General features: G+C 44.0%; 1 protein-coding gene across 2 annotated transcripts in view; it reads left to right on the top strand.

Annotated features, from left to right (window-relative positions):
* Positions 1-6,698: 6,698 nt before the first annotated feature.
* ABHD17C (abhydrolase domain containing 17C, depalmitoylase) overlaps positions 6,699-12,897 on the top strand; it is a 55,684-nt gene continuing 49,485 nt past the window's right edge. Inside the window, exon 1 of one of the 2 annotated variants that reach the window (XM_075006659.1) lies at positions 6,699-7,661. In XM_075006659.1, coding sequence (XP_074862760.1) covers positions 7,123-7,661 — 539 coding nt within the window. In that variant the 5' untranslated portion in view covers positions 6,699-7,122. The remainder of the gene's footprint in view (positions 7,662-12,897) is intronic. The other variant, XM_075006658.1, reaches the window with a different exon arrangement.

Genomic DNA, 12,897 nt, shown 5'->3' with positions numbered 1-12,897 from the left:
ATGTTTTCTTTGGTTTCGGTTTGGATGGGTTCATGCTTCCCAAGTTTTGCTTTGGGGATTTAGTTGAATCCTCAACTCTTAAAATGAAGCTCATTGGATCCCAGTGATCATTTGTGTAATTCAGTTAGACCAGTTTATGGTGAAAATTGTGTAAGTTCACTCATAAGGTTCGTAAATCCCAGAAAGCACCTAATCTGCCTTTCGAGTCCATAACAACTGAACTCAGTTGGTACCACTCCCCCAACTTACGCAAAATTTGAGTTATGTGGGGGTTGCAAGGAACGCAACCACCATGTAACTCGGGGTATTATTGTAATCTTCTCATTCATCCACCCTATACCCCCACATGGCTTGGTTTGGCCTCCAGCACAAGTTAGAGCTGTCTCAAAGGAGCTCTAACTTGTGCCCGGCTGAAACTGTTCCCAAAGGACCAGCCTAACAGCCTGGGATTGCCAGAGTACAATGGGGCTCCCTCACCCCAAGTTATGTGCAGTATATGCCTTCTTTTAAGAGCCAACAGAAAGAGCTGCACAAAGGAAATTATTTGCCCAAGATAAAAAAGTTTTATTCGTCCTGTAAAATCCAGAAATGACATTACATATTCATGAATACCATCTATTGGCACTTTTCCATGAACTATTTTCAGATACACACTTACAGAGCTCTCTTGTAAAAAGACCCCTACACTGACGCGACATCCCCTGGGGATTCCCCTGCTGTGGCTGTGCAGATATTAAAGCTGCTGCATGACACCAAGTTCATGCAGTGCAATGGGAGCAGATGTCCGCATGCAAGGAAGGTGAGCTACACCAGTTCCTTCACTTCCACCTTGACATCAGCGAAGAATAGCAATGGCTAGGGGATGACCTGCTAACATTTACATTCTCAGACTCTGAATTTATTACCTGAAAAGTGCTTTACTGGGTCTTTCCTCTGTTTATTCCTATTACTACTATTAGCTCATCAGTTCGCCTCTTTTTTCCCCTCAGCGTTTCCTTTGCCTTGTTGTGTTTTGTTTCTTTCTCATTTTCCAGCCAGCAGGTATCTGCATAGATTTTACTTAACCAAATACTGTGAAAACACTCAAGAAAAACAAAGATTTCTGCTTCTTATTGCAGAGCTTTTCTCTGTAACGATCTGTAAATAAAGATGTTGCCTCTGCTGTGCATTGTAACTACATTACACCAGATGCTCTGAACAAAAAGCACAGCTTTGGTGCTATACTTTACTAGATGACCCACAGCATTGATATGTGCTGGAGTTTAACAACAGTATAGCTGCTTAAACCCCCTAGAGAGAGGATGAAATCCATTGGAAAATTTGTGTCTGGAGGACTTGTAGCATCAAATTTGATTTACTGGTGAAGGTGGCAGTAAGAGGCCTGAGGAAGAGTAGAGAGCTCCTTCACGCAGCAATCAACAGGAGAGTTATGTTATGTCTCTTAGTGAGGAACAGAACACATCATTCTTATCTAGATATTTATTATTTCTTTTGTGTGCCTGTGGTCTTGGCCTGCCAGTTGCAAAGGCAGAATACTTGTAATTCCCTTTCCTCTTTCTCATATCATCAGATATAAGAAAGATCAGGCAAAGAAACAGTGAACATGAAGCCAGAGAAGAGTCTTGGTAGCAGTAACATGTAGAACATGGGTCAGCAACCCCTGGCACGGGTGCCAAGAGTGGCACATGAGCAAATTTTCATCAGCACATGAAGCAAGAGTTACGCCCTGCCCCCTCCTGCCTCATGCATCTGGGAGCTTGCTCAAAGCCATGCTGCATGAGGATTAACAAAAGACCAGCTAATGCTACCAACCACCACCTAAATGGTAAAGCTCTGCATATTTATTTATTTATTAATGAAGCTGTTGTAAGTAGGACTATCAGTGACCTTCGAAAGTATCACCGGCACTCGGACCTCACAGGACGTCAAAAGGTCAACTTTTGGCACTCCACCTCGGAAAGGTTGCTGACACCTGATGTAGAATATGCATCATGCATACACAGTAATCACACCTGCTTTGTCTCAGTACAAGAATGTGATTGTTAGAAAGATGCAAACAGTTCACATGAAACACCCACAACTGTGTGACACTCATAAAAACAGCCAGACTGGGCCAGACTATGGTCCATTGGAGGCAGCATCCTATCTTGTAGCAGGAGCTAAGGCCTGATGTCACACAACAGGGCTATCATCGAGTGATCCATCCTTGGTTGTTATCCACTCTCAGCTTCTGGGATACCCAGAGTGTGGGTTTGGATTGCTGATCATTTTAGCTCACTTCCATTGATTGATATAACTCTTGCTATTACTATACTCTATCAATTTATGTAACTGTTTTTGAATCCAGCTGTAATTCTGACCTTCACAATATCCCCTGGCAATGTGTTCTATAGGTAGATTGTGCATTGCGTGAAAAAGTACTTTCCTTTTTTTGCTTTTAACTTGACGCCTATTAATTACACTGGGTGACTGCTGGGTCTTGTGTTATATGAAGGAATAAATAACACTTCTTTATCAATTTTCTCCACACAATTCTTAATTTTATTGACCTCTACTATAGCACCCTTAGTTATCTCTTTTCCAAGCTGAGAAGTCCCAGTATTGTTACTCTTTCCTCATATGGAAGCTGTTTCATAAGCATTTTTGGTGCTCTTCTCTGTACCTTTTCCTATTTTAATAGTTCTCTTTTGAGATGTGGAAGGCAGAACTGCATATACTATTCAAGGTTGGGGTTTATCATGATTTAGTGTCTTATTGTTTTACTTATAGTATTCTAATAGCTCCTAATACTGATAGCTTTTTTGACAGCTGCTGTGCATTGAGCATATGTTTGCAGACACCTGTTCACAAGGATTTTAAGGCCAAGTGCTGGAGCTGGCAGCGGAGCACTGAAAGGAGCAGCCCTGCAGCTTCCCCCAGGCTCCAGCTGCTCACTTCCCCCAGCTGGGGAGAGTGAGCGGCTGGAGACTGGAATTTTGACATTCGTGTTAATATGATTAACACATATGTTGAACTCGTGTAATGCAGGGGTTTACTGTAGGGTCATAGTCCCATTTTGGCTGCCTCATGAGCCAGTGCACAAATGTGTGGGTAAGATTATCCCTTGGTCTTTACACCACCACTGTGTATACATGCACAGGAAACTACAAGCATCTTAGAAACTCAGGAATACTGGATATTTGCAAAGTGAGTGATCAGGTTAAGTTCTAATAATTTTATATCATGGACTATTACATTAACTTCATGCTGTGCACACAGCTTGATGTGATATCAGCAGTGCAGTATTATTGTTTGCTTTTGGTGCTACTTTCTGTTCCTTAATCTCTACTCTTCCCTTTTTTCAAGGTGCTTTCCTTTTTAAGCTTTAAGCTGTTCTCTTCACATTCCCATCCCTATGCAATTGTTGTCTTCCTATAGGAGACACCTACAATGCAGGAGCTATATTTTAAAACAAGAGACAGAATGCAATTAACCTGAACAGTAGAGCATGCACAAAAACAATGCAGATGTACTAATTACATTTATACAGTCAAGCTCAATGGAGGAGCAAGTCACATGACACTTCCCATTTAGAAGAAAACACTTGACTTATAAATATGACCTCAGGGTGGAGTACAGGAAATGTTAGAGAAGGTGGGATGAGGCAATATCTTTAATTGGACCAACTTCTGTTGGCAAGAGAAACAAGATTTTGAGCTCTGGTAAGCTTGCACTCTTGTCTGTCTCACCACCAGAGCCTGATCTAATAAAAGACATTACTTCACTCACCTCTTCTTGCTAATATCCGGGAATCAACACAGCTACAACACCACTGGGTATCTGGGAAATGTTGTCTCTTTAATTTTCTTCTGTTTGTAGTAGAAATCTATTTGTGATGTAAGTGCTTTGCTTTTGTTGCTTGGTTCCTTGCATACCAGACCCTTTCCAGATGTTTTAGTGATATGATGTGGTCCCAGAAAGTTTACACTTCTCCCATATAGCATGCCTGCAGCCAAATTGGAAGCCAAACTTTCAACTCTTACCTGAAGCTATGTTAACGCTTATGGGAAGATCAACTCAGTCAGGGTTGATCTTCCAGTGTTCAAATTTTGTGCAGCTGGTAGAGACCTGCGAAGTCGAACTATCTGGGGTTGGCAGTTGACCCCTGTACTCCTTGCTATCATGTGGAGCAAGAGAGGTTGGCAGGACAAACTTTCTCATCAACCTCCCTCTGTGTGGACAGCCAGAAAAGTTGATTGCAAATCAGTGGGTTCTAGCTATGCAATTGCTGTAGCTAGAATTGTGTATCTGCAGTCTACTTACCTGCCTAGTGTAGACCAAGCCTCAGTGTTGGCATCACTGTAGGTATGATATTAAAAAGGCACGGCTTGGCAGATTTCATCTATTCAGAACTCAGCAGAGAGGTTACTTATCAGTGTATGACAAACCCAACATGGCTTTTTATAGGGTTTTGCGGTAAATGAAATGCTGCTTAAAGATTTCAAGGAACTGCTCTGGCTGAGTTCATTCATTTATTCTGTATTTGCTAAACTCATACAGTACTAGCTATTTACATTCTTTTGAGCAGGAGTTGCATGTTTCCTGTCATTTAATATTTGTCCTTAGCTGGAGTGTGGGCTCCTCTAATGAAACTGGAGCCTGGAGTCAGACTGCTTGAATTAAGGAATTCTAGTTCTCTGGCTTCATCTACATGGCAGAGCTATTTTGGGATACTCTGTGTATTTGACAGGAACCTATCATTTCAAAAGTTTTCAAAATAACAAGTGTGCTATTTCGGCATCCCTGTACTCCTGGTTGCAGGAGGAGTAGCAGATGCTTTGAAATAGCACAGTATTTTGACATGTGATGCTGTTTAGACTGTGGTAAATGCTGAAATAGCTTATTTCAAACTACACTCGAAATAAGCTATGCCATTTATGTAGCACAAATTGCACAGCTCATTTTGAGTTCAGGCTGTTGTGTAGACGTAGCCTCCTTAGTCTAACTTTGCAGACAAAGACTTATATTTGATGTTTTTTTCTTTCTAAAGGCTAGAAAACACAATACACTGCTGTATGCATGTTTGTATTATGTTTCTTATTGGAAGCAAAACAAAAAACACCACTACAAACTTCTCCACATCCTAAATATTGCAAGACAGTCCTACTTTGAACCACGGACTGCCAGCCCCATTGGAACAGAATAATTTTGGTATACAAAATGGCCTACAGTTTGACCTAATAGCCTTTCAATGGTGTCTGCAGCCCAATTACCCCCTGGCAGGGCTGTGAGGTGTATGCCCTTGCCTTCTGCCAGATATTTCACATACTGAAAAAAGTTCAACATACAACATTTTAATGTTTGTGTGGAGTTTTTAGGTATGACTTAAGGGCCTGTGCCCAGTTTCTCTGCATTAATTGCAGGTATTTGGGCAGCTAGAATAATTTGTATAGGGGTAGTGCTCAGAGCCATTGAACCAAAATATAAACCAGCAATGAGCTAGGGCTTGGGCTATATGAGCAGCCCTCCTTCATCTTACTGGGCCACAAGAGGCTCAGAACCAACACAGTGGCCATGGGGAAAGTAGTCTTGCTCACTGCACTTGCATATCTAGAATTTGCCGAGTGTATCACTTTGAAGTGTAGCAGCATTTTGAGGGAGCAAGTGGCTCTCAGCCAATGTTGTGCACAGTCAGGATGCACCTCACTTCAATCACCCTGGCATTGTGTGACTCTTTAGTAATAGGGATAGGAAAAATACTACATGGACAGAAACCAATGGACTCTGGCAACTGTGCCCAGGGTAAACACAATGGTCTAGTGGCCCACACACACCTCTGGGGGGGGCTGCACCTTACCCATCATCAATATAAACCTTACATAAAAGAAAGACCACTACAAGTGGGGGGGGCGGTGCAGCAGCTCCCCCCCCCCAACACCCCTCCCTCCAGCACCTTTGCTACGGGGCTGAAGCCCTAGGGACAGGCTGCAGCTTCATTAAGCTAAAGGGACTGAACTGTACGAGCAAGACGTCAGACAAGCGCTACCAGAAGCCGCTCGGCCCCGGCCCCTGACCATGAAGAATCCCCCAGGCCTGTGGGGGAGGGGAGCCGGACAAGAGCAGAGCTACTGCCCCCAGCCCCGTTCTCTGGCGGCGAAGGGGGTCGGGGGCGCGAAGCAGCTGGGGTGGGGTGGGGTGGGGTGGGGGGTATCGCACGTGACAGAGGCGCTCGTCGGGGGTTCTCTTAAAGGGCCAGGCGGCGCGCCGGACGCTCCCCGCTCTGGGTTCTCTCTGGCGCTGCGGCTCCTTTCCCTGGCCCGGCCGTGCCCCGGGGCGGGGCTAGGGGGCAGTAGCGAGCCGCACGGCGGGGCCTGTGGGCTGCCGGGTCGGGCGCCGTGCCCCGCCGGCATGCGCCGCTCCGCAGGTACCGGGGCGGGCCGGGCGGCCCCTGTCTAACCCGGAAGCGGTGAGGGGGAGCCGGGACATGGCCGCTGCCTGTTACTGTCTCCGCGCCGCAGCCGGCATTGCCCTGCTCCGGGCGAGCCTGGGCTGAGCCGGCTCCGCGGCCGGACGGCGCCGCTCCGCGCGGGGCTCCCTGGGGGCTCGATCCGCTCTGGGGGCCGCGCGATCGGGCCAGTGGCTGGGGCGGAGCGCTGGGCTCCGCGTTCCTGCGGGGGTTGCGTTTGGTGTCCGTATGTTGCGGGGCGGGAGGGACGGGGCTCGCGGTTGGTTTCTGGGCGTTGAATGGGGCCCAGATCTTACCCGAGGGGCGTTTGCTTTTGGTTTCTGTTCTAGGGGCGCTGTACGGAGCCCCACGTAGATGGGTGTGTGTGATTATTTGTAGACGCTCCTGGTCGTCCGAGCAACCCGGGCTGCGGGGATTGAGTCGGTGATTTCGGCCCCTGTGGCGGGCTTGGTTTCTTGTGGGTTTCGAGGGCCGGTTGCACTTGATTGCTATTTTGCACCCCTTAGGTGGGTTTCTCCCATTGGGAGGGCGGATTAGTTTGGGGGAGGCCAGTGGTAGGTTGCATCTGGGGGTGGTGCTCTTCCAAGGCTGACAGGGGGTTGCTGTGCGGGGGGGGAGGCCCGCAGGGTTTTTTATTTTTTCCCCCAGCGTGAGTGAATTTTTCTCCAGCGTCTCTAATGCCAGAACAAGGCCCCAGAATGAACGGCTTCTCCCTGGGCGAGCTGTGCTGGCTGTTCTGCTGCCCGCCTTGCCCCAGCCGCATTGCTGCCAAGTTGGCTTTCTTGCCCCCAGAGCCTACCTACACCGTGCTGCAGCCTGAGCAGCAGCAGCAGCAGGAGGCCGGGGCTGCAGCGGGGTCTGGGACTCCAACGGGAACGGGCAGCTGCAGTCTGCACCTGAGCGAGCGGGCGGACTGGCAGTATTCGCAGCGGGAGCTGGATGCCGTGGAGGTTTTCTTCTCTCGCACGTCTCGGGATAACAGGCTGGGGTGCATGTTTGTGCGCTGTGCCCCTTCCAGCCGGTACACGCTGCTCTTCTCGCATGGCAATGCGGTGGATTTAGGCCAGATGTGCAGCTTCTACATTGGCCTTGGCTCTCGCATCAACTGCAACGTCTTCTCCTACGACTACTCTGGCTACGGGGTGAGCTCAGGCAAACCCTCTGAGAAAAACCTGTATGCAGATATAGACGCAGCCTGGCAGGCCCTCAGGACAAGGTAAATTGTTGTGGGGACAAGGTTCCAGAGCATGGCTTTTGGCTTGCAAAGGAATATGGGTATTTCTGCATACAGCTCTCACCCTGTTAAACTCAGCATCTGTGTACTTAATGTGCTAAAGGGTGGGAGGAAGAAGTCTGTATATGTACTTCTTTATACCATGTTTGTATATGGCGGCTAAGAAGTGTCTATTTTTGATGGTCTCCTCAGAGGACCAGTAGCAATCACAACATCAAGAATTGTCTGGCTTGGATTGGCAAAAAAACTTTGCTTAATAAGTCTTCTCTTTGTGTGGGGCTAGTCCTCATTTGTCAACAATTCATTTGGCATATTGCTGCCTACTTGCATTGGTAAAGGAAGCAGCAGTGTGCACTGTTTGAGTTTATCCCAGCTTGATACCTGGTTGAGCTCAGTGGCTTCAAATCACAAGTTTCTTTGTCTGTGCTTGGATTTTGCACTGGTGCAGTTACAATATCTGTTGGCCAGCAGCGGCTAGTGAAGTGGGGTTAATTCTATGTAGGGATAAACTGACAAAGCTTGTGTGACAAGTTTGAGTGTAGATTAGGTTAATGATGACCCAAAAACCAGTAACCATCTGATGGCAATTTGAAGTCGGGAACCTCCATGATCCATGCAAAGTCTTGAACACGGGCCTTCCTGTTTAGCAGTAAGGCAGGGTAAGGGAGGAAAGGACAGCTCATGGCTGAATTCTTTGCTTGGCAGCCTGAGGTCTTGCAGCCTATCAGAGCAACCTGGCTCATGTGAAATGAATACAGGTTGAACTTCTATAATCTGGAACTCTTGTCCAGCAAACTCCATAATCTCGCGTGATTTTAGTTAGCTGGACGACTGCTCATGGTGAATGTGGCCAAGTTTCCCATGGTCCCATAAAGCTAGTTTACGGCCACCAGTCCTGGCTCTGTGTTCTGTGCTATTAACTGTAATTTACTCCTAAATGTCTTCTGAGAGTCCAATAAGCAGTAGTAATGTGCTAGAAAATATTGATTTCCCCGTGGTCCAGCATCAGTAAGGTGCTGAGGGTGCTGGCTCAGAGGTTCAACCTGTAGGTGACTTCAACCTGTTTCTGGGAGCAGGTGTTCACCTCTCAAACTATCACCAGAATTGCTACTAATTGGATACGCTTGTTTGCAATTGGAGAATCTAGGATTAAATAGACATGGAGTCCAAATGATCATCTTGCCTTTCGCAGTGACCTGTGTGGGTTAAGTTTGAAATGTGCTGTTGGGTGGCAGTGGCTCTGGAATAATTCAGAGTGGGCATGCTGAGCCCATTCCCTGTCCCTGCTCATGCTTTATCCCATCCACATCCCTCACTGTACTAGGCTGGGGCCACAGCTTGTGGCAGCTGCAGAGCCCTGGGCATGGGGCTGAGCACTGGGGTCCTGAAAGCCAAGACTCTAGGGCCAGCAGCGGAGCCTGCTTGACTGGGAGCTGGAACCCTCTCAAACTGGCAGCCAGGGTGTGGGTTGTTGGCTGGGACCCTAGCACAGGGCACAAAATCTGTGGGGAAGGGATGTTGCAGCACCCCCTGGATCATTTTCCTGCACCTTTGTTGGTTGGAAGGGTATGCGTGGGAAGGCATATTCTTTTGCTATATGTATTGTACCTGTTTGGTGAGTTGACTGTATTCAGTTTGCAGGGCTCGTGAGCAGCCCTTGAGATACTGAAACCCTGTGAAAAATTCACACATTTTTAATTTGTAAATAACTACCTAAAGCCTGCAATATCGCCTAGCCTAATGAAAGTATGGCTCAAATGTGCAGTAATAGTTATGCACATGATGGAGGAGAAGCACTCCGTGAAAGCCAAATGTAAGGGATGACTTGAGAGGCCCTTTTTAATTTGTTTTCCATTTTTCTAGATTTTAGATTAAATATTTTACTTGTCACTTAAAAATTATTTGCTTCAAAGGAATAGAATTTTACAAGACTTATCTAAACCTGTTATGTGGCTTTATTTGTATACTCCTTCCCGCCAGCTCACAGGTAAAAGTGCTGCTTTCTTCCTTTCTTAAGGTAGAAAAGTGATGTCTGTTCAGTGAAGGATATACCATGCTTTGTGTTTGTGTACTCCAATTCTGACCGTTAAATTAACAATTGGCATGACTTTCAGGAGTCTAAAGAGACATTATAATCAATGAAGTTGGCATCTTTTTGACACAAGTTGATTCTGGCCATGGAGGTTTACATGATTCTGACCAAGATGTGTGCTTAACTGTACAGTAAGTGCTTGTGCGTACTTTGCCTCACTGCTGGTGACGAGGAAGTTTTCCCTAGGAAATATATGGATGGATGCCAGCATAGAGGATCAGTTACTACAGAATGTAAACTTTTTCTTTAAAAAACAAAAAACCACCCTCTGGCTTCCGAATTGTAAACACAATCTTTTAAATTTGAACCAGCACAAAACTGGGTTCCTGAGCCCGCAGACATTTCCTCTGTTTTCTAAGCAACGTATCAAAATGAATAAGAATTCTGCTTAGTGTCACAGCCACTAATCAGAATTTCAGGCAGCATTACAACTACCACACAATATTTGTAAGCACTTTCGTGATAAAAAAAAAAAAGGCAAGATTGACCGGCAATATGTTGGAATATATGTTTTATACTTAAATATTGTAATGGTATAGTGGTCAAGGCTCATTTTGGACCTAGTTTCATGTCAGTAAAACTGCTCCAGAGGAGTCTGTCTGCTTGGATTTCCACCTTAAATTTATAATACTTGGCCATATTTTCGTGAATTGCAGTGCTATATAAAGTCATGTCCTGAAATACATGAAAAATACATCTCACTAACTAGGCCAAAGACACCCTTAGAGTCTTCAGCTTGAAATGTTACAGGTCTGAGGAGTCATTTGTTGCCTGCTTGTGCTGGTGACATCCAAAAAAGATGGGAATTCTTAAGTAATCAATATAATTAATTTGTAGATAAGGCTACATAAGCACCTCATCTTGTATTAATTCTTTACACCATACCTGAATTAGAAGGTAAGTAGCCTGTCTTTTTAAATATTAAAAAGGTCTAATCTCTTAGTTGAATGTAAGCAGAATAGGATGGATAATTTTTTTAAAAATAAACATTTAAAATTAAAGTAGAAATAATGACAACCTGTGTTAGTCCAAACCTTTAATAACCTATTAAAATAATTTCAATTGAAAATATGCAGTGCATGTGTTTTGCTGAAGTTGTAAAGAAGGTCTAAACAAGGACAGTCAGTAGCCAAGCACCTCTAACTAATGTTACAATTAAAGATTTGAAAGGATTTTTATTGTCATTTTAAAAATTAATTCTTTTTTAAACATCTTCATAGTCTGAAGCATGCTTGCTGTTTTTAAGCTTATAAATGGAGAACATATTGATAAGTAGTTCCAATTATTTTGCTTCAAAGTGAACTGATTTAATAAAAGGAATTTAATATCAGTGATTTAATCAGTTTTAAACTTTGTTTTGTATTTGTATTTAAGTATTCTCCTAAAGAAAAACAGCTTTTCAATTGGTAACCATTAAAATATGGTGACTTGGGACTAAATATAGCCTTTAAGTATGGCCTAAATTTGGTGGTGCTTTATGCTAATCAGGATACGCTACATTGCTACACTTCTATTTAAGCAAATATCTAGCTTAAATTTTTAGTCTTTATTTCTAAAGATTTTATTAATGATTCACAACCATGCTTAAACGGCACAACAAACGGGGTTCCTCAGGGGTCTGTTTTGGGACCAGTTCTGTACAATTTCTTTATCAATGATTTAGATATTGGCATAGAGAGTACGCTTAGTAAATTTGCAGATGATACCAAGCTGGGAAGGGTTGCAACTGCTGTGGAGGGTAGGGTCATAATTCAAAATGATCTGGACAAACTGGAGAAATGGTCTCAGGTAAATGGGATAAAGTTTTATAAGGAAGGGCAAATGCAAAGTACTCCATGTAGGAAGGCATAATCAGTTTGACACATGCAGAATGGGAAAGAACTGTCTAGCAAGGAGTACTGCAGAAAGGGATCTAGCAGGTCATAGTGGACCACAAGCAGAATATGAGTCAACAGTGTGATGCTGTTGCAGAAAAAGTAAATATGATTCTGGGATGCATTAATAGGGTTGTTGTGAGCAAGGCATGAGAAGTCATTCTTCTGCTCTATTCTGCACTGATTAGGCCTCAATTAGAGTACTGTGTCCAGTTTTGGGCACCACATTCAAGAGGGATGTGGAGAGATTGGAGAAGGACCAGAGAAGAGCAACAAGGATGGTTAGAGGTCTAGAGAACATGAGCTGTGAGGAAAGACTGAATGAACTGGGCTTGTTTGGATTAGAAAAGAGAAGACTGAGCAGGGGTATGATAGATACAAGTACCTAAAAGAGTGTTACAAGGAGGAGAGAGAAAAATTGTTCTTCTTAGTCTCGGAGGATAGGACAAAAAGCAATGGACTTAAAGTACAGCAAGGGAGGTTTAGGTTGGACGTTAGGAAAAACTTCCTGTCAGGGTGGCTAACTGTTAGAATAAATTGCCTAGGAAGGTTGTGGAATCTCCATCACCAGAGATATTTACAAGCAGGTTACACAGACATCTATCGGGGATGGTCTAGATGGTACTTGGCCCTGCCATGAGGGTAGGGGACTGGACTTGATGACATTTCAACATCTCTTCCAGTTCTAGTGTTCTGTAATTCTGTGATAAATTGGAGAACAATTGCATTTCTTGCTAGATTATTATTTTTTTAATTGTGATTCATGTCAAATTCATTTTGGAAATTTGAATTCAACAAATGATGTGCAAAAATGGCATTTTAAAATTGTTTACGAATAAAACTATTTCAAATGTACTGGACACAGTTTATCAAGTAATAGAATATATTTTGCATTTTAAATTAACTGATTTATTAAACAAAATATCTGTAGTTATTTAGAGGAACATATTTTTTTCCTGTCACTATTGTTCTTCAAGATCTTAGAACTAGTAGATCTCATCCTCTCACACCTAGTTTTTAGCTCTAGATTGGAGAGAAAAATAAGCTTTCCTGCTTTTTCTACTCTCGATTGGTTTGTTAACGTTAAATAAACCAGCTGTTAAATTGAACTAACAGAGTATGTTGAAACAAAGAAAATAGTTTCTCTACATCTGCAGAGAAGATTACCTCTGTCAAAAGCTGGTTCAGCACTTTAACAAACTTTGGTTGCTAGAACCCCTATAATTATTGTGCTCATAATTCATTTTTATCC

Source organism: Carettochelys insculpta, chromosome 12, assembly GCF_033958435.1.
Source record: "Carettochelys insculpta isolate YL-2023 chromosome 12, ASM3395843v1, whole genome shotgun sequence".
Taxonomy (NCBI): domain Eukaryota; kingdom Metazoa; phylum Chordata; order Testudines; family Carettochelyidae; genus Carettochelys; species Carettochelys insculpta.
This window is presented reverse-complemented; position numbering and strand designations above follow the sequence as displayed.